The 22,888-nt window shown below is 42.2% G+C and overlaps 1 protein-coding gene across 1 annotated transcript in view; it reads left to right on the plus strand.

Annotated features, from left to right (window-relative positions):
- The first annotated feature begins 3,101 nt into the window (after window positions 1-3,101).
- Window positions 3,102-22,888, plus strand: part of LOC139719586 (WD repeat-containing protein WRAP73-like) — a 28,834-nt gene continuing 9,047 nt past the window's right edge. The window contains exons 1-6 of the mRNA XM_071630998.1: window positions 3,102-3,271; window positions 13,678-13,773; window positions 14,864-14,920; window positions 15,560-15,749; window positions 16,349-16,452; window positions 17,711-17,797. Of these exons, the coding sequence (XP_071487099.1) occupies window positions 3,203-3,271; window positions 13,678-13,773; window positions 14,864-14,920; window positions 15,560-15,749; window positions 16,349-16,452; window positions 17,711-17,797 (603 nt within the window). The 5' untranslated portion in view covers window positions 3,102-3,202. The remainder of the gene's footprint in view (window positions 3,272-13,677; window positions 13,774-14,863; window positions 14,921-15,559; window positions 15,750-16,348; window positions 16,453-17,710; window positions 17,798-22,888) is intronic.

Genomic DNA, 22,888 nt, shown 5'->3' on the forward strand with positions numbered 1-22,888 from the left:
TTGCAACAAATTGATTAGGAATACAATGAAAATGTTCGCGTATACAAATAATGTCACGAAATCATTACAACAATGTGATGAACATAATAAGGTTTAATAAAGACACAGGTGAATTGTTAAAAACACAAATAAATGTTATATCATTATAGTAAACTCAGAAACGAAATTGTTGGAAATGGAGGGGACTGCTAAAAACCAGAGCTTGTAGTATGCATAAGCATGTAAAGAGGGGAAAAAGTCAAATTGCACAAAAAGGATAATTTACATACAATTTGCCTAATTTATTTGTCTACATAATTATGGAGAATGAAAGAAACCCTTAATGTCATGTGAAAGACCAGAATATTATATTTTTTTAATAAATTGATTGTTACCTTCAATGTTGAAGGTCTTAATCATCTATAGTGATGTAATAGAATGTGTTGGACGCAGTAATCATATCTACTGCCTATACCTTAATACTAAACATAACAAATTTATCGTCCTTCCCCTCATTTTTGTTGTTGTTGTTGCTGCTGTTATTGAAATGCCACATTTGACATAAGACAAGAGCCATGACAGCAGAGACTGCTAAACAGCAATTACTCGCGTAAGACCGCCCGAAATTGTTAGCATTTACCATTGTATGAATCCCTTTGATATTTTCTTTTTAAGTCAATGTAAATCCACTATAGTCTCTACTTTTGTGCTATGTGAGGCAAGCTTTGACGAAGAGGAACAAACACGATGTAGCACAACACACTTTTTTTCAAACCAGAAGCTGATGGCTTGTCGGGAAGAATTTACCAGCTCAAAGCGTATCCCTACGGAATCTTAGAACCCGTGCGGGCTCTCATTGAATATTGCATGATATAGAAATTGATATCACAATCTTTCTTTCTTTCTATAAAACAACAACGACATATCACAATCATGTGTTGTAATTGCAATTAAACATATTATTCTATAAAAAATAAATTGAAACTGTCATAATTACAAATGTTTAAATTACAAGGAAATGATGTCATCGCTTCATAAGTGACTTTGGCTGATATGATTGTTCTTGGAAGCCCGGACGCATGTCAGGATTCCCTTTCCCTCCCTCGGGCCCACTATTCTGCAGATTCATTTTGTTTTTATTGTATCTAACATTGAACTTGCATAACCTGAAAAATGACTGTCAGATGCAATGGGGATTTTAATTTCTTGCATAAATGGAGAACGCACGCTGCTACCCACATGTTTCCACTTAGGCGAAATCGAATCAGAGACCCCCTAAAAATTTGATTGCCGACGATGACTCTTCTTTATTGCCTATATCGGCCCTCCAGTCATAATGGAGAAGACTACGTTTCACCACAAAATCTGACATTGAGCCGTATTAGTCGCCCTTCCCCCATCCCACGCTGGTATAGTTGGACAAAAGTCAGGTCAGTTCAGCATGAGCATGCTTTAAAACACGTGATTCCTCTTAAGGTTATGAGCGTCACACTCTGTAATTCAATCAAACGATAAATCAAATTTCAATAAGAGTATTACCCTGCCTCAAAGCAATGCAGTGCTTAGTTCGTTTCCATTCTAGTATTCTGATTAAAATCGGAAGGATACAACAAAAAATGTATCGCTAAGACACTATAACAATTCAGTTTTATGTTTCATGCATTGTTTTCAGTATAGGGCTAATTGAAAGAAGAGGGTCGAGGACGGTAGAGGGGGCCGGTCGAAGAAGAGTAAAACACCGAGAAGTATAAAAAAGAGGGGAAGAGAAATAAGAAAAACTCATGCAAACGGGTACCCCTTGCTGGATAGAACACAGTGAAACAGAACATTATGTCAACACTCTGTGAAAAAACAAAACACACTACGGTGGGAAATCATCTTCACATGTGAACACTGGCAATTAAAATCAGTTTCAAATAACATTTAAAGCTTTCAATTGATTGCCATTTATTACCCATACTTGTGTTAATATAAAGATCAAGCTCAAATTGTGGTCAAGCGTATATGATATATAAACTGACCTTGAATTGTATTAATTTCCCTGGTTTAACACCGACACAAAAAGTATAGGCCTATACCTCATGAACATAATTTTGTATCTCTTCCCATTACCTGTGTAAATTCCCACTGACCTTGAAATTGATTAACATAGTATAAGAGTCAAATCTCCTCTAATGTGGATATCAATGACTGACTAATTGCAAATTCCATGGCAACCTACAATTTGCGATTGATCTTTTTTCTTATTTAGTATTTCCTGTATCCAATCGCAACATTTGACAGATTAGCGATCTATCATGTCTATCGAATAGTTAGTTGCAGTAAAGATATCGATCGCAACTTTCATGTAAGATAGACTTGAACTCAATTGACTGGGAGAAATTACGATTGATTCGAATCAATGCCGCAATTAACGGGGCCCAGACTCGATCGTGTGTAAAAAACAATCGTAGCGCCCCAGCAATACTCGCAACGTCACTGTGTGGCTGTTAGCCCGAATTTCACCGAAATACAGTCAAACCTGTCTATAGCGGCCACCCAAGGGAGACGAAGAAAGTGACCGTTATACACAGGTGGCCGCTACAGACAGGTTATCCAACTTTGTGAGCATCGCCTACATGCACATGTTTAATCAATGTGTTATTTTACGTATGCTCACGTGTGTTTCATGCATTGACAAATGACAGTGTTTATGGATCACTGATGAATGCAGCGGTGGCGATCACAGAACGTTACCCAGGAATGACTGGCACGGCTACAAAGCAGAAAAACATGCTGAATTATCGGCTCGGCAACGGCTCCATCGGGTCTGTGGCCGCTATAGACAGGTTAAAATCTACCGCCGGGGAAACAAAATGACAGGTGGCCGCTATACACAGGGTCTTTAACAGGGCTTTTCTCTCGGGGGATTTTTATTCAGTGCCCGCTTTAGACAGGTGGCCGCTAAGGCAGGTTTAACTGTCGGAGATTCGTTGACACCGTGTACGTGCACACTGAACACTGAACACTGAACGTCAATGATAAGTGTATGCGATTTCGGTCCGATTGAACACAACCGTTGCATTGCATTCAATTGCGAGTCGAGTGTGTGTACGTGTGCGAGTTGTGAATCTGCGCAGACACACAGTCCAAGGCGAACCAGAGCGGAGAACGAATCAGTGTATTTTCTGTTCTTTCAGTGTCCGATTCTTTAATTCACAGGAAGTTCACAAATGGCAAGATCATGAATTTTTCAGAATTATTCAAACAGAGTGGACATCTGTCGAAGTTTTCTCCTGATGGCCAATGTTTGGTAAGTCAACTTAAACCAGAAATGATAATTTGTAGTCCCACATGCTGATTATTGTGTTGCTTCGCCAGCGTGCACTGTGACTGTGACTGTGACTGTGACTGGACGTGCTTTCAACTTTCTCTTGAAATCTTCCTCTTTCTCTCTATTTCTGTGTCTAACTTTTGAATTTATGCTGGTACTAATTTGACTCTTACACTCTTGTGGATGACCTGTCTGAACGCCAACACACATTCAGCGATATTTGGAGCAATTCCACTGCTGAATTAAAGCGATAGGTTCATGCCCCTGTGGACAACAGTGGGGGACCAGTCCCACCTATTGACTTTGCAGTTTGGCGGGAAACTCTTCATCCGCGCAACACAACGCCAACTACCACCACAGCAGCACTAAACTCGGCCTTTGGCTGACTCTTCTGAAGCTCAACCTAGTACCTGTAGTGGATATCTCCCAAGAGTCTCGTGCATGTGCCTGGCTTTGTAATCTCGTCCCACACATGGTAAAATTCAATTGTCATTTACCGTATCCTGCTCAAGTGTTCTAGAAAATTTTTCTAGAAGTTCTGCTACGTTCTACTACTAAGCAAGCTTCTACTAGTCCTGCTGGATGTCCGTGTTCCTGTGATTGTGACCTGTCCAGTAACCTGTCCAGTCCTGTATGCATGCTGTGGTGATGTCAAAACTGTTGCTGTAGTTATAATGCATGCTGTCTGTCATACATGTATTGCATAAATTTACTGTAAAATACTGTCTGTTGGATGTTCATGCTCGCGTTATTCCTGCATTGTGTGAATTGTGCATTAATTGTGCCCAGTGGTGAGAGCTCTGTAACTGTCAACTGCATACCGCTGGATCACCTGTATTGCATGCTGTAAACCATAACTGCATACTGTCGGATATTTGTGCTCTTGTGACCTACTTCCACTCCTGCATGAACTGGTGTTGTATGTTCCTCACCCTACCTGTAACAGTGCATGTTGTAGCAAGTTGTACTGTCAACAGTATCCCGTCCATGCCCATGTCTTGTGACTCCATTTGTGTACACTATACCCAGCTACATAATTCTGCACCATTGTACATAGGATACTGCCTCAGCTCATACTGTATCTTCTGAAATTGGTGGTTAGATACTTTTTCTACTGCAAACGTGACTCCCTGCCCTGTGTAACACACCAAAGAAAGGAAAAAAGAAAGAAAGTAAGAAGAAGAAGAAGAAGAAGAAGAAAAAAAAAACTTACTGCAAAATGTCAGTTGTCTCTGCTGCATCATCATTCCTAGAAGAAGGCAACTCACTGCCATCAAAGGAGAACTCTATAGCCCAAGGCAATGATGATTCGGACACATGTATGGCATGCCCAAAGCTTGAAGTTAAAGAGAAAGGACGCAGAGTGGATATTACCCTTAGCCAAGGAGTGCACAAGCTGATCACAAACGAAATAACAAGCTACTTTACATCCTTTTGTAGCAAGAGCAATACTCTTGCAGCAGTAATCTCTGACAACTCAGACTCGGGATACTCCATGCGCATCTGCAATAAACTGGCAAAACAGGGAACTGCTGGCCAACGGACCAAAATCAACCTGTCATCTATACCAGAGTCTAACTCCATCACAGCAACTGGACCATACGTTCATATCCAGGAACTCATTAAAACACATCTGCCACAAATCCTGGGTAGTATTAAACCAAACAGCTGTGGTAGACACGTAGAGATAGAACTGCTCCTCCAGAGCATTAGGAACTATCTCAAAGATTCACAAGAAGATTTCAAGATTCCAGTGAAAGATGCAGAGGGTAACAGATGTACTTGTTCTCTCATGGATAGACTCCTTCTGTGCCCAATTTGCAAGAAGCACTCGTGTTCTGGTGTAATTGAATGCAACCTTTGCAAGAGCTGGTGCCACTACGAATGCCTCAACATGTGTGCAGAGGACATCAAAGCACATGAAAAAGATGCCTCCCAACCCTTTACTTGCAAGTTGTGCCTTGCACTAGGTGATACCTCGCAACTAGGAGAGAGCTCCGCAGGGCAGTCCCCATCTGTTTCTTCAGAAATACTCACCAGCTTATCACCGAGCTCAGACTTGCACCCAGATGCATCTCTTCTCTCAAGGTTAAGTTGTGACTCTAATTGGCCCCCCAGTATTCCCTTCTCAAGCAATAATACTCCCGAAGAAAAGGAATATGCCACACATGAACCTCACCTTGTGGAGCCAGGAGACCTCAGTGAACCCACCCACACATCTTCCCAGCCAGAACCACCAATCTCTAAGAAGAATGTCAAGAGCGACGATGAGATTGTAGGAGCAACATTACCTAACCTGGATTCAGGTGTCAAGGAGATGGAACACTCATCAACTGACCCTCAAGCAGGACAGCCTTCTTCCTCTGATGAATGCGATCTATCTGATACTTCAAGCCAGCAGACACCGCTCACCTCCATTTCTTGCAGTAAACACCAGAATGTAGCAACAATGACTGACCCGCTGACCTGCAAACAATGTATGAAAAAAGATGACTTGCTTCTGAAAAGCAGACATCAGGTGGACTGTCTCCAAGCTGCCAATGCTAGCCTACAAGAAGACAATGACTCCCTCTTGCGCTTGTCAAGGGAAAAGACGACCGATCTTAGTAAAACATCACAGGATCTCCAGTACATGCGAAAAAGGCTCAGACAGACTTCAGATGAGCATGCTGACACAGTTAAGGAGTTAGAGAAAGTCAAAGCCAAGTTCAATGATCTGCTAGCTCGAAATGACTTCCTCATGGCCCTCTGCCTAAAACATGGAATTGAAGAGGCCAACGCAACATCTGAATGGAGAGCCAAACAGGTTGTGCATCCTACACAATCCCAAGAGAATGCGAACCAAGCCTCATCTCTACCCACTATGAACCGATTCCATGTACTAAGAGATGAACACTCAAGCCAAGAGCGGGACCAGAGTCCGAACATCCAAGAGCATACCGATACCTCAAGGCGCACTGCGACCAATCCCAATCCTTCTCGTACACTAACCAGGTCAGACAAGAAAGCATGGCATGATCACAAACAAAGCCAAAATCAGGTGTGTAACTCTTCCAGCCACCTAGCCTCCACAAGACCTAAAAAGACCAGGCAGGCCACGAGATCAAATTCTGTACCTAGACATTCTCAAAACAATCATCCTCTGAGGGAACACTACATTCCTAAGACTGCTGACCCCGCTGCAAGGCTACCAAGTCCTTCCACCAAAGAATCTACACCAGGTCCCAGCATGCACGTTAATTCAACTCCCCGAGATCCCAGCAAACCCCAGGTTTTTCGGCATGGCCGAGCAGCCCAGATGACATACAGAAGCAGTATGGCCATCATTGCCAAGGCTGCAACAGCAGCCACACACCTCCTAGACTCAAGCCACCTTCGCCCACCAACGACAAACAACATGCTCTTACAGGCTCACCTCCACACTATCTCGACAATGATCAAAGATTGCAATCTCCTGATGGCCCTGGACGGACGGAATCTTGTATAGACATGGTGACGTACAACATGAGAGGATTCACATCCTCTCAGTTTTATTTGTGTGATCTATTGTCTCAGAATGATATAGTAGCAGTACAGGAACACTGGCTTCATGACAGTAATGTGTGCAAACTAGATAACCTTTGTGATACACACATCGTCCTTAGTAAGTGTAATGGAAGTGAACATTGTGAACTAACATCCCATAGAGGGTCCAGTGGTGTAGCCATCTTTTGTCACAAGCGTCTCGAACCATTCATCAAGCAGATTCCCACAGATTCAGATAGGCTTCTCGCAATGATGATCAAGCATCCCAAGCAAGCATCAGAGATATTCATTCTCAATGTGTACATGCCAACAGGAAATACTGCAGATTCACGACACCTGTATCAGTCTATTCTAGATGAGATGTCTTACCATGCCGCATCAAGGATCTCTCCCACAACATGTGTAATTATTGCTGGGGACCTAAACGCTGACATATTGGCCCCAAAACATCAGTGGAAACGGCAAGCAAAAGACCTAGACTCCTTCCTGCGTGAAAACAAGCTCACAAGTCTCAACAACTCAAGAACAGCACCTGGACAGTACACATACTGCAGCGATGATGGGTAATGTAAGTCTCACCTGGACTACATTATTGTAAATGAGCAGGCTGCAGAATTGTTCTCATCCCTCAGAATCGGACCAGAAATGCCGAAGAATGTGTCTGATCACCTTCCTGTCCAAGTCAAGATTAACATCACAATTGGTGAGCAAGATCAAAGGAACAAGAGGGAAAGCCAGCAACCGTATGGGACAAAGCTCAAAAAACTCAAGGTCAAGTGGGCAGATCTATCCAAACAGGATATTGTAAATGGCTACACATCTCCACTAGAAGAAGCCTGCAAGACGCTATGGCGCCAACTATCTACTGACCCAAGGCGCCTAACTGGAACACAGGCGGAGAAGATACTAGAAGATCTCACAAATGTAATCCTATCCATCTCTACCAACAATCTTCCACACTCTTTCACGTCAGCCAGCAAGCGGCGCAGACCAGAATGGTCTAAAGATGTAGATGACGCCTACCTACATGTGAAGCGCCTTTGGAAATCCTGGAAGGATGATGGTCGTCCGAAATCTGGAAACAACTCTACTTGGACAACATATAAGGAGGCTAAACGCACATTCAGACGAAAGATGAGGCAGAGCAGACTTGCAGTACACAATAACATGGTCGAGGAGATAGAAGCATCACAACATGATGATCCTCAACTCTTCAACAGACTCGTGAGGGAGAACACCCCAACTAGCTCCTCAGCCCTCACAGAATGCATTGCGTGGGATGGCGTCCAGTACTCCAACAAAGAAATCCTGAAGGGATGGGAGAAATACTTCTGTACACTCTCCAACCCTCAAACTGCGCATACCATGACAGTTGATGCCACTGCGACACCTGATAGTGATGATGACCAACTGATCACCTTCAATTCAAGAGATCTCCACACTGCTATACAAGGTCTCAAACCCAAGAAAGCCGCAGGCTTGGATCATGTGGCACCAGAGCACCTTCTTCACTCAGGTCCAGTCTTTCAACTCCTGCTTCTTACCATCCTGAACACCTTCCTCAGATGTACCTATATACCTCAGAGCTTCAAGAAAGGCATTATCATTCCTATCCACAAAGGAAAGGGTAAACCCCTCACAGATCCTGGAAACTATCGAGGTATAACACTTAGCTCAGTCTTTTGCAAGGTCTTTGAGCTGCTGTTGAAACCAGACCTAGAGCAACAACTGCTCCAAAGACACATCCCAGACATCCTGCAATCCGGCTTCCAAAAAGATCACTCATGCATCATTACAGCTCTCTCCCTCAACCTCGTCATGGAGATGAACTCCTCCAAGCGACAAGACACCTACATTGCTCTGCTGGATGCCACCAAGGCATTTGACACTGTCTGGCATGATGGACTCTTCTACAAGCTCCACAAGGCAGGCATCCAAGGAAACCTGTGGAAAATCCTGAGAAACATGTATAAAGGGCTAGAGAGCATGGTCTTGTGGAATGGAAACCTCAGCCAACCCTTCCCTGTCACTCAAGGCGTGAGGCAAGGTGGAGTTTTATCCCCCTGCCTGTACCTGGTGTACATAGATGATCTCATCAAGGCCTTGAGGTCAACAAATGTAGGATGCTCCTTAGGTCAGGAATTCCTTGGTGCCCTTGTCCTTGCCGATGATGTGGCTCTCATCAGTCCAACACCAGAAGGCTTACAAACTATGCTGGATGTAACCCACAATTACTCATCTGAGTGGAAATACAAGATCAATCCATCAAAGAGTGCCATCATCTCTTCTACGAACAGTTCATCATGCCATTGGCATCTTGGCGGAGACACCATAGCACGAGTGGAGGCACACCCACATCTGGGCATCAACCGTACCTTCCTGCCCTCTGACCCTACTCCAGCAATGACGTCAAGAGGTAGAAAAACTCTGTATGCCCTTGCTGGTGCAGGGGCTCACCGTTGTGGATTGGCACCAAATACAGTAACTGCCCTCTGGAAGCGTTTCTTTCTCCCACGCATGCTCTACGGAGTGGAGGTTTATCACCTGAGCAAACGAATGCTTGCCGACCTCGACAGGACGCAGGGCAGTCTGCTCAAAGCTATCCTTGGCCTCCCCCGCAGAACAGGAAATGAGGCAGTCTCCATACTCGCCAAGCTCCCCCCAGTCAGTGATGAAGCTGACAAACAGTTCCTCAGACTCCTCGGAAAAGTCCTCCTGCTCCCTCATGACAGAATTGAAAGGAGGCTGCTCATGAACGCCATCTGCCAGGTACCTTCTAGTCGCACTGTAAAGGACCTCAAAACCAAGCTCTCTGTGTATGAACTCCCCTCCATCGATGAACTCCTCACTTCACCACCTCCTCCACACACCTGGAAATCAATGGTGAGAGGTGCCGTAGAAGAGCATCGCACAGACATCACCAGGAATGCAGTCAGCACAAAACCATCACTACACCTACTCTCTACTGTCCTGAGTCATGAACACAATCTCCTTCCCTCCATCATTCCCTCACAACATCTCCGACCAGCAATACCAGTCAAAGCCCAACTGGGCAATTCCACGGTAACTGACGTTACACGTAAGGATTTTCATGAAATTGTTTACCTTGTAGTTTTGTGAATGAAAGCACCTTGGGCTTGCAATTAGCATTGATGAATAGGTTCATGAGAATGAAGAAATAGGTGGAAAGTTTTTCTCTCAAACTGCATTTCTTATCACATAGCAAGTGAAAATGTGTCGGTAACTGACGTTACGGAAAAAGGACATGGGAAATTATGGTGTAGATGTAAATGGAAATATCTCATGTCCCTGACTTTTAGCCTTTATGTGTTTAATATGGCAATACACCTAGGTTCTTAGGAACAGGTGTGCAAAATAATGTGCACTTTAGTTGCCTCCTTTTACCACCATGCCAATTTCAGTGAAGGCATGACGGTAACTGACGTTACGTAACTGACGTTACGCTTACATTTGCCATAGGGTTTACACATGCAAAATCATGATTGGGAATAGCTATGTGATATTTCATAATTCTGACCATTCAGAATGATTTAGTTGATATGGAGTCATACCTTGTTTCATCAGTCATAAATACACAATGAAATGAAACAGTAGTCCATTTTCTTTGTGTTCTATGAAAACTTAAAGGAAAATATGTCAGTAACTGACGTTACGTAACTGACGTTACACATACTTTGCCGTAGGGTTTACAGAGAACTAATTTATTTAACAGGCTATTATACTGCTGCAATGTACCAGTGACAATCCCAGGCAACTACAGCAACAAATTAAAACAAAATCTAAAGACACAAATAATATTGGGTGGGCCCTTAGGGGCACCCCCCCCCCCCCCCATGCCATAGCACAGTTGGGCAAAAATAATGTAAATGCACAAGAGGATATTTCTTGACATTTGTCTGAAGATTTAATTTTTATTCAACATTTATGATTACACAGAGTCATTAGTAGATTAAGCAGTTCCAAGTATAAATATATTGACGTAACTAAGGGCTTTTTTGTTTGTTTGTTTGTTTGTTTGTTTTTTAATGAACAGGAAAGTTTTTATCTGTACATAGAGTGCTCCACCCATAATACCTTGTACTACACAAAACATGGATATTTTTGTGCTTGAAAAAAATATCAAAATATCTTGGGGAAAAAAACATGTATCAACTCATAAATATGCATAAATATGTATGAAATCTATTGTGATTTATTTCGCCTTCTTTTCTTTATTTTACTCCTGATGATCACCATCATCAATTGATTTAAATGAAAAGTGTCGCACTTTTAATATTTCTCTGTGAAGAAGAAAATTAAATGCTTTTTTTGGTTAAAAGAGCATTATTGTTTTATTCCTAGCTTGAAGTAATTTAACTGTTTTTCTTTTCCTTTTCACTGATATATCACGGCTTGCAAATACATTCAAGATACCAAGAAATCGGACTTTGCAACGAAAGAATACTAAAATCAATATAAAAAACTCTTCCTGTTCATAATTATCATGTGTTGTATTACAAAATGTCCCTGCATGAATAGAATAAAGTAATCAACAAATACACACTGTATGAACAATTTTTTTAAAACCCTATAGAATCCTCTCTCACTTTGAGCAACATCAGTGTTAAGTTTCAAACAATAATGAGTACATGCCTTACGTACCATAATACAAGATGAGCCATGTTAACTACACCACACATTTAAGTGCAAGAGAAGAAATATCTGTTTGTGCATTTGCCTTGAGGTAGAAACTTGACTAAGCTTCCTGAAAAAAAAAAGAAAAATGCCAGCAAAAGCAAACATTGGTGAAGATTGTTAAACTGTTGGTATACAGCTGTGCAGAAGTTTGTTGTTGTTTTTTTTTTTTGTACAGAAAATGTGGTTAACATGCAATCATGTCACTGATTAGGCCTACAAACTTTGGTAGCTTTATCATCCCGTAGGGCTGGGAATGTACTAATTTGAGTGCATATACTGCATGTGGCAAACTAAACTTCCAGATGATTTAACCTTAAACTTGTGCTGAATCAAAAATCGAAAGCTCAAGCCCCCCCCCCCAAAAAAAAAGGTAATCATGGTAAATGAATGAATAAATGAATTTAGAAATAATTAAAAAAAAATATCCATGGACATACCATGGTAATGACATCATTTCCTATGAAAGGGATTGGTGCTCTTTGTTGTAAGTTGACTTCCCAGATGTATTGCAATGGCCAAAAGTCAAAAAATTTGCCTCAGTTATAATTACTGTCATGGTAACTGACGTTACATACTCGTGTATGACGTTTCGGTAACTGACGTTACACATTTTGTAGTGTTCATTTTGACTCTCCAGTATGCCAAGTATCCTTATTTCTGGTATTAAAATAAAGGCATATGGGCATACATTAGAAATCCCAAGTTACATCATACAGCTCACTTCCTTTGATGAATAAACTTAAAAATTCCTTGTTTTTGGTAACTGACGTTACATCCATCATTATCAAAGTAATTAACAGTTTTTATCAAATTCTTTAAAGCTACCAGCTTTTTTTTTCTATCATGTGGTAAAAGACTTCTCTGGTAACTGCATACATATGAAAGATTGTTGTTTAGAGTACTAATAAAGTGGATATACAGAGAGTAAGTTATGCGACAATACACTCTTTTCACCATTGAGTTATAGGCATATTTTGGCAGCCATTTTGAAAATCAAAATGGCCGCTTTTATCAGAAAACATAATGATTCTTAAAACTTCAACTCAAGTACTGTCTGAAAATGTATGGTGTTTGAAACAAATATCATTTTGAATTTTTGGCACCTGTGTCCTAGTTACCGTGGAATTGCCCAACTGCTCAGCGGGGTATACCCAACCAACTCTCGCCTTCACACCATAAGGAGCAAAACAAGCCCAGGATGCCTCTGTGGCTACACTGATGAAACAGTGACCCACCTGGTGGGCAAATGCTCACTGTACCAAACCCTTAGAGACAGCTTCCTCACCAAGTGGCCAAAGCAATGGAAAACACACCTCACCAAAACTGCAACACCACCCGAATGCTTCACCAGACTCACTCTTCTTGGATCCTGCTGCAACTCCACTATCTCCCTCTCTGACTGGAAAAACCCCTCTCTGTTTCATAATGCATCTCTGAGCTTTCTTTTCGACATACATAACAAACGCACAGCTATGTAGTTCTATTAACTGTTATCCCGTTGTTAGCCTGTTGTTATCCTGTGACCTTGTGACTATTCATTCTCGACCTCACTCTGCAACTTTAGCAGTTCTCCTGACTGGAGGAATTCAAACAAAGAAGAAGAAGAAGGATCGGAATTCAACGGTTGGGGTTCACTGGCTGCTACCAGCCCGAACTGTACAATGGACCGCCCCGGGGTTAGGTTGGGATGTGCTTAATTAATGATGATTCTGGTAAAGATATTGTAACGTAACAGAGACTGTGAATATTTGTTAGGAGTCAGGCCATTGTTACCCCCAATATAATCATCATGTGCATTAAGTTTCATTCAGCACGCAACAAATGACAACCTGAAGTTAGATGATCTGTTTCGTTTCGTACTGGTCTGGGGAGTAGAGGCGCTCTCACAGGGTCACAATGCCTTTTTTTCACCACTTGCGAGTAGCTGTCCAAGGTGGTAAATTCACATGGCTCATGCACAAGTGACATGTATGTGTAAGGTACTAGTCCAGTAATGTAACTAAATGGAGTAAATTGTATGCTATTAATTACCATCCCATCAACATTGTTGCATGGTTGCCTAGATAGGGTCTTATTCTCAATAACTCCCTGCCATCATCATGTCTGCCAAATGCTCTGTTTATTATTTCTATTCCAACTCTCATTTTACCACTGACTTACAGGCAAATTGTGTGCAATATCGACTCATTGTTCGAGATGTCCACACTCTCCAAATTTTGCAACTGTACACGTGCCTGGATGCTGTTCAGTACATTGAGGTAAATATCTGAACTCATTATCTAGCCATCTGCAAATCTTCATCACTGCATACACCCTGGTCATTTTTATTGGCAAGAAACTAATCACTAATCACTTCATGTGACATACTGTAAAAGTGGAAATTTTCGCGGTGTTGAAATTTTCGCGCAGCCAGAATCCAGCGCAAAAATAAATGCACGCGAATTTTTTGCTTGCCATATGTGCCAATAGTTGATGTCTTGATTCCGCAGAATTAAAACATGTGAAACTCTTCTTACCCTGCCGAGCGCAAAAAAAAAAAGAAGAGAAATTAGTTACGCGAAAATATCCACCTAGGTCCTTTACAGTACATTGTACATGGAAAGAAATTGCTTGCTATGAATGCTAATGCTATAATTAAAATTAGTTTGAAGGCCTGACAGATTTGCGAGTAAAATAATTTGGCTAATGAGTATCTGTTGACTTGTTTTTTCATATTACTATCAGCTGCAGCTTTTGATTCATCCGAACAACTCATTGGAATGAATTCAGACATTTTTCATAGGTTTACTTTTAAAAGTGTGTGAGAGTGTTTGGCTCAACAGTGCAGGAAAATTAAGGCTTCCTGACTAATATTTAGATGCCACATTAAGCTGAGATGAGTCTACAACACATCGCTGTCAGTCGTTGTACTATTGTTTTTGTAGATATACAATAGATACTATGTACAGTTTCATAAGTGTAAGTCTTTTTAATGGCAAACACAATGATTGTTTGATTGTCTAAAGCTACTTAGAGTAGATAAAGGTCATGAATTTCTGGACTGGTGCAGTCAGTGGGGCAAAGAATTTAGATAGTGCTGGTGATTCACATCTCCATTTTGTATGACTTTTGTTGTTTGAAGGTTTGCATGGTGAAGTAAATGAGAGAGAAAGATTTGCGGTGACACCATGTATGATTTTGTGTTATTTTGTTTCGTGTGTAAGGTTTATATGTAGAATTGTAGATAATCTCTTGGGCCCCAGTGAAGGTCTGAGTTTTTAAATAGTTGTCTTTAAAAATAAGAATTGCTCAGAACTGACACTGCAATGATTCATCTTTTCTCTTCCATCTGCTTTTCTGTCTTCTCAGTGGTCGTCAGATTCAAAGTTCATCTTGTGTGGGATGTACAAGAGAGGAATAGTGCAGGTAAAAATTTCTTTCAACTTTTTCGGTTTCGGTTTTATTAAAAAACACCAAATAAAAGTCCGAAGACTAACCATATTTGGTTTACATCACACTTTACAGCTTTAAAACTTTACAGGGAGACATTAAAAAAAAAAAAAAAAACTTGACAAAGATGTTAAGATGCAGTCAGGTTCTGAAGTAATAGGTGAAATAAAATCCTGAGCACCAACTGGTAAATGTTTCAGAAAGAAAGAGTCCTGCTTTAACTCTTTGTGTTTTCTAGATACCTCATTTCAAATCTAATCTATGGGCAGTTACAAAGACATAGTACTTTCAGAATAACTGATTTTAGCTTTTTATACCTGGGATTGGGGTGACAGCTCCCATAACACAAGGAATTGTATACTTACATACTTAGAGCTTTGATAGTCTTGGTTCCCCCTCCTTTTGTTAAACCTCTGCGATGAAGTGTTACCAGAGGCATTATTGATCATTTAAAATCTCCAGTGTGATGTTTTTTATGACTGATGATAAATTGTTACTTCATATGTCTCCAACTATAATTAACAAAAAGCTCACGTATCTTGATTACTAACTCACAATGTGTTTGCAAAGCCATCGTTACAACCTTTCAGTGTTGGCTTGGACTTGTATACGTAGGTGTGGTCTTTAGAGCAGCCGGAGTGGACGTGTAAGATCGACGAGGGCTCAGCAGGTCTTGTCTCCGTCCGATGGAGCGCTGATGGCCGTCACATCCTCACCACAGCAGAGTTCAACCTCAGGATCACTGTTTGGTCTCTTGTGAACCGATCAGTGTCCTATATCAAATACCCCAAGGAAGCAAAGCAAGGTACATGTAGGTGGAGGCCACCTGGCATGTGATTCTATTTCCACTGTATTCTTTACAATTGGAATTTCATTAGGTAGCAAAAGTATTTCACAAGTAGAAAAACATAGGCAATAGTATCACACAATAAATGTATACAAAAACATGTGGATCAGAAGTATAATTATAACAGATTTTTTTCTTGAATAAATGTAACATAAATTGAACGCCTATAGATTGCCATCATCAGCAGTTTGGCTGAAAATTGATGGGGCCTCATAAAGATAAAAATATTCAGCAACGTAACTCTTTTGGAAAATCGATCATAGATCAAGTGGGGCAGTGCAATTGCAGATGTGGGTGCAGAAAGCAGTTGAATGATAAAGGATAAAGATTATGAATTACGGTTGTGATATTTGCAGTATACTAATTTAAAGAGAGGGGAGCATATGACTGTATCAATTGTTATTTTAGTGTACTGGTAGCTTTAAAGGAGTAAATAGTTGAACAAGACTTTATGTTGTCAGGAAGATTATTCCACATGTCCTGACCATGTTAAATACATCTTTAAGAAAAAAAAATCAAGAAGACTTACTAAATGTCTCATCAATTATATCTTGCAGGTATGCACTTCAGCAAAGACGGCAAATACTTGGCCCTAGCAGAGAGGCGAGACTGTAAGGACTTTATCAGCGTCTTTGCTTGCAACACTTGGCAGCTTGTGAAGGTGAGTACATCTGTAAATTCTAAAATCGACATTAACAACAAAGATTTCCTATTACTTTGTTGCATGGTCATTATAAATTGTATGATGAATTACTTTGTACTGGTACCCTGTAAGTTTCGATAGGTGGCATAGATTATCATTAACACAAAAACCTTACATTCATGTATCGCATGGTAACATGCAAGATATATTTCTGTTTGTTGGTGTTATGTAATATATTTGTGTGTGTGTGTGTGTGTGTGTGTGTGTGTAGGTGTGTACAAAATGTATGTGTTTTTTATTTGTTATGTATTCTAGACTTTAATGAGGGCTTCTGTCCAACACAACTAAAATTTTCTCTCAGGTTGCCACCTTAAAGTCGGACGATCCTCACCCCTAATGGTACGTTATTTTGTAAACTCCCGAACAACCGAAGTTTGTGCATGCAATTGCGCAATGCCAGACTCAGTGCAATATCCATAAACGTGTGGGACAATGCTGCCACTGAGACACGTGTGTGTGTGTGTGCGTGTGTGTACGCATCATACACAAACATTGTCACCGCGAGCTGCGGTGATTGGAGGAGAGAGGCCAGAAGACTCGTGGCTCTTTTGGCCTCTCTTCATGCGCATGCGCACTGAGAGTGTGCGTCCATTCGGAAGATCGTGTGGCTCGGACAGCCATTTTGGGTCAGGTGATTTTGAGTCTCAGTGGTGTTCGCTGACCCATTGAACCAGCGCTAGCACTATTCTCATTCAGTGTCACGACATTTGATACAGAATGGGGGGAGGCAGTGTGTTGCGTTCGTCTCCGTGCCGCACAAACCACTCGCCACGATTGTAAGGCTTTAATAGATGCAACTTTTTGCCACATCATGATGATTCTCCTTGTAAATTTCCTGTCATGTAATGAATCGACAGACAAATGTATCTCACATCTTTCCATTTTGAGATGGTATCGATCCAAATGAACATCATTTAACTTACATCCTTCTGAGGGTATTTGAGACATTTTCGATATAGATGCTTTAAAATGCTGCTTTAAATGAAAATGCCTACAGATGCAGATGTTTTTTGGAACTAATTATATTAAGATGATCATTCCTTGTAATATTTTTCCCTCTCTAGATAACATTATATGAATTACATAATATCTTTGTCTCTCACATCTTTCTTTCTTGTTTATTTGTTGTTTTCTTTGTCTTTCCTCTGTCCTTACCTGTCTCACTGTCTGTCTGTTGTCCGTTACCATCGTCATCCCACCCTTCTTTATATTCCAGCATTTTGAGACAGACACACGAGACTTGGCTGGTCTTGAGTGGTCTCCAGATGGCAGAGTACTGTGTGTCTGGGACTCACTCTTAGAGGTAGGCAGAACTCACTCTTAGAGGTAGGCAGAACTCACTCTTAGAGGTAGGCAGATCTCACTCTAAGAGGTAGGCAGGACTCACTCTTAGAGGTAGGCAGAACTCATTCTTAGAAGTAGGCACAACTCATTCTTAGATTTAGGCAGATCTCACTCTTAGAGGTAGGCAGATCTCATTCTTAGAGGTAGGCAGATCTCACTCTTAGAGGTAGGCAGAATGTACTCTTAGAGGTGGACAGATCTCACTCTTAGAGGTAAGCAGATCCCACTCTTAGAGGTAGGCAGAATTCACTCTTAGAGGTAGGCAGAATTTACTATTAGAGGTAGGCAGATCTCATTCTTAGAGGTAGGCAGATCCCACTCTTAGAGGTAGGCAGACCTCATTCTTAGAGGTAGGCAGATCTCACTCTTAGAGATAGGCAGATCTCACTCTTAGAGGTAGGCAGAATTCACTCTTAAGGCCACCGCACACTACACGATCAGACTGGTCTTAAAGTCTTAAAGCCAAGCTGGGTCTTAAGACCAGTCGTACGACCGGACACCGCACACTATACGACCCGACTGTAAAGCGCGCGCAGTGCGCACATGTGTACGCTTGCATTTTGCTACATTGTGAATGGCTGAAAGCCCACGACCAGTCGGTAGAAATTCAACATGTCAAATCTCTACGACTGGCGCTAAGACCCAGTCGTACGACTAGAAAATGGCAAGACTGTGACGTCACACTTCTAGTCTTAAGGTCTTAAGACCGGTGAATCGGGGCAAAATCGTGTAGTGTGCGGCGGGCTTTAGAGGTGGACAGATCTCACTCTTAGAGGTAGGCAGATCTCACTCTTAGAGGGTAGGCAGAACTCACTCTTAGAGGTGGACAGATGTCACTCTTAGAGGTAGGCAGATCTCACTCTTAGAGGTAGGCAGAATTCACTCTTACAGGTAGGCAGAATTTACTCTTAGAGGTGGACAGATCTCACTCTCAGAGGTAGGCAGAACTTATTCTTAGAGGTAGGCAGAATTTAGAGGTGGACAGATCTCACTCTTAGAGGTAGGCAGATCTCACACTTAGAGATAGGCAGATCTCACTCTTAGAGGTGGACAGATCTCACTCTTAGAGGTAGGCAGATCCAACTCTTAGAGGTAGGCAGACCTCATTCTTAGAGGTAGGCAGAATTCGCTCTTAGAGGAATAGAGGTAGGCAGATCTCACTCTTAGAGGTAGGCAGAATTCACTCTTAGATGCAGGCAGAACTCACTCTTAGTGGTAGGCAGATCTCAGTCTTAGAGGTAGGCAGATCTCACTCGCAGAGGTAGGCAGACCTCATTCTTAGAGGTAGGCAGATCTCAGTCTTAGAGGTAGGCAGAACTCACTCTTAGAGGTAGGCAGAACTCACTCTTAGAGGTAGGCAGAACTCATTCTTAGAGGTAGGCAGAACTCATTCTTAGAGGTAGGCAGATCTCACTCTTAGAGGTAGGCAGATCTCACTCGTAGAGGTAGGCAGATCTCAGTCTTAGAGGTAGGCAGATCTCAGTCTTAGAGGTAGGCAGAACTCACTCTTAGAGGTAGGCAGAACTCACTCTTAGAGGTAGGCAGAACTCATTCTTAGAGGTAGGCAGAATTTACTCTTGGAGGTGGACAGATCTCACTCTTAGAGGGAGGCAGATCTCACACTTAGAGATAGGCAGATCTCACTCTTAGAGGCGGACAGATCTCACTCTTAGAGGTAGGCAGATCTCAGTCTTAGAGGTAGGCAGACCTCATTCTTAGAGGTAGGCAGAATTCACTCTTAGAGGAATAGAGGTAGACAGATCTCACTCTTAGAGGTAGGCAGAATTCACTCTTAGATGCAGGCAGAACTCACTCTTAGTGGTAGGCAGATCTCAGTCTTAGAGGTAGGCAGATCTCATTCTTAGAGGTAGGCAGAACTTACTCGTAGAGGTAGGCAGAACTTACTCGTAGAGGTAGGCAGATCTCAGTCTTAGAGGTAGGCAGATCTCATTCTTAGAGGTAGGCAGAACTTACTCGTAGAGGTAGGCAGAACTTACTCGTAGAGGTAGGCAGATCTCAGTCTTAGAGGTAGGCAGATCTCAGTCTTAGAGGTAGGCAGAACTCACTCTTAGAGGTAGGCAGAACTCAGTCTTACTAAGAAGTAGGCAGAACTCACTCTTAGAGGTAGGCAGAATTCACTCGTAAAAGTAGGCAGAATTCACTCTTAAAGGTAGGGAATCCCATTTGCATGCCTTAAATGAAGAGTTGTATAAATACAGTGGTATGTTGAAGAGAGTATCATTTTAGAAACTTCCATAAAGTATTGAAAGTGGAAGGTAACATTTAGTACATTTTTATTGACCGTTAGATTTTGAATTGAATTTTTTTCGGGGCTCACCGTAAATTCCAGTACATTACTAGGCTAGCTTTGCAGACCCATGCACTGCATGTGTGTCCATCACGTATATTTTGTAAAGAAAGTTCATCAAAACTTACAAACATTTCTATATACATTCTTGCCACGCACTCTATATGTTATTACATCAGCTTTTATACTTTTAGATTTGTGTTTATAGATAAAAGATACAGAAGACTACAACAAAAAGGCTTAAGTGTGGCTGACACACAGAACTACTGAGTAGTTGAGTTTTGTGCATTATTCAAATTGTAGATAACTGTTGACTTCCAAATTTCTCAGCAGTGGCCTAAACGAGTCCCCTGAGGTTCATATTTAATGTTTTGCTGCATTTTGGGAGGTCTGTAAAAGGTATCCCCTACCTTTAAAAGTAGGCAGAATTCACTCTTTTAGAGGTAGGCAGAATTCACTCTTAGAGGTAGGCAGAATTCACTCTTAAAAGTAGGCAGAATTCACTCTTTTAGAGGTAGGCAGAACTCTTAGAGGTAGGCAGAATTTACTCTGAGGTAGGCAGAACTCACTCTTACTAAGAGGTAGGCAGAACTCACTCTTAGAGGTAGGCAGAATTCACTCTTAAAGGTAGGCAGAATTCACTCTTTTAGAGGTAGGCTGAACTCTTAGAGGTAGGCAGAATTCACTCTTAGAGGTAGGCAGAACTCACTCTGTAGAGGTAGGCAGAGCTCACTTGTTAGAGGTAGGCAGAATTCACTCTTAGCGGGAGGCAGAATTCACTCTTAGAGGGAGGCAGATCTCACTCTTAGAGGTAGGCAGGACTTGCTCTTAGAGGTGGACAGATCTCACTCTTATAGGTAGGCAGACCCCACTCTTAGAGGTAGGCAGAACTCATTCTTAGAGGTAGCCAGAATTCACTGTTAGAGGAATAGAGGTAGGCAGATCTCACTCTTAGAGGTAGGTGGATCTCAGTCTTAGAGGTAGGCAGAACTCACTTAGAGGTAGGCAGGACTCGCTCTTAGAGGTGGACGGATCTCACTCTTAGAGGTAGGCAGACCCCACTCTTAGAGGTAGGCAGAACTCATTCTTAGAGGTAGCCAGAATTCACTCTTAGAGGAATAGAGGTAGGCAGATCTCACTCTTAAGCCCGCCGCACACTACACGATTTTGCCCCGATTCACCGGTCTTAAGACCTTAAGACTAGAAGTGTGACGTCACAGTCTTGCCATTTTCTAGTCGTACGACTGGGTCTTAGCGCCAGTCGTAGAGATTTGACATGTTGAATCTCTACGACCAGTCGTGAGCTTTCAGCCATTCACAATGCAGCAAAATGCAAACGCACGCAGTGCGCACTGCGCGCGCTTTACAGTCGGGTTGTATAGTGTGCGGTGTACGGTCGTACGACTGGTCTTAAGACCCAGCTTGGCTTAAGACTTTAAGACCAGTCGGATCGTGTAGTGTGCGGTGGCCTTTAGACGTAGGTGGATCTCGGTCTTAGAGGTAGGCAGAACTCACTCTTAGAGGTAGGCAGATCTCACTCTTAGAGGTAGGCAGATCTCCCTCTTAGAGGTGGGCAGAACTCACTCTTAAGCCCGCCGCACACTACACGATTTTGCCCCGATTCACCGGTCTTAAGACCTTAAGACTAGAAGTGTGACGTCACAGTCTTGCCATTTTCTAGTCGTACGACTGGGTCTCAGCGCCAGTCGTAGAGATTTGACATGTTGATCTTCTACGACCAGTCGTGAGCTTTCAGCCATTCACAATGCAGCAAAATGCAAGCGCACGCAGTGCGCACTGCGCGCGCTTTACAGTCGTAAGCCTACTCGGTCGTATAGTGTGCGGTGTCCGGTCGTACGACTGGTCTTAAGACCCAGCTTGTCTTAAGACTTTAAGACCAGGGCCCCGTCTTATAAAGCCTTCAAATCAATCACAAGTCCCCAAATCAATCGCAACTTGCATTGAAGCTCACATAAAACTTGTGATTGATTTCTATCACAAGTCTTTATAAGACAGGCCCCAGTCTGATCGTGTAGTGTGCGGTAGCCTTTAGAGGTAGGCAGGACTCACTCTTAGAGGTAGGCATAATTCATTCTTAGAGGTAGGCACAATTCACTCTTACAGGTAGGCAGAGCTCACTCTTAGAGGTAGGCGGATCTCAGTCTTAGAGGTAGGCAGAACTCACTATTAGAGGTAGGCAGATCTCATTCTTAGAGGTAGGCAGATCTCACTCTTAGAGGTAGGCACAACTCACTCTTACAGGTAGGCAGATCTCACTCTTACAGGTAGGCGGAAGTCACTCTTAGAGGTAGGCATATCTCACTCTTAGAGGTAGGCAGAATTCACTCTTAGAGGTAGGCAGAACTCACTCTGAGAGGTAGGCAGAATTCACTCTTAGAGGTAGGCAGAACTTACTCTTAGAGGTAGGCATAATTCATTCTTAGAGGTAGGCATAACTCACTCTTACAGGTAGGCAGATCTCACTCTTAGAGGTAGGCAGAATTCACTCTTAGAGGACGGCAGATCTCACTCGTAGAGGTAGGCACAACTCACTCTTACAGGGAGGCAGATCTCACTCATAGAGGTAGGCAGAACTCACTCTTAGAGGTAGGCATATCTCACTCTTACAGGTAGGCAGAACTCACTCTTAGAGGTAGGCAGATCTCACTCTTACAGGTAGGCAGATCTCACTCTTAGAGGTAGGCAGATCTCACTCTTAGAGGTAGGCACAACTCACTCTTA

Source organism: Diadema antillarum, unplaced genomic scaffold (genome assembly GCF_040938485.1).
Source record: "Diadema antillarum isolate AM-2024a unplaced genomic scaffold, OU_Dant_1.0 scf00000112, whole genome shotgun sequence".
Taxonomy (NCBI): Eukaryota; Metazoa; Echinodermata; class Echinoidea; order Diadematoida; family Diadematidae; genus Diadema; species Diadema antillarum.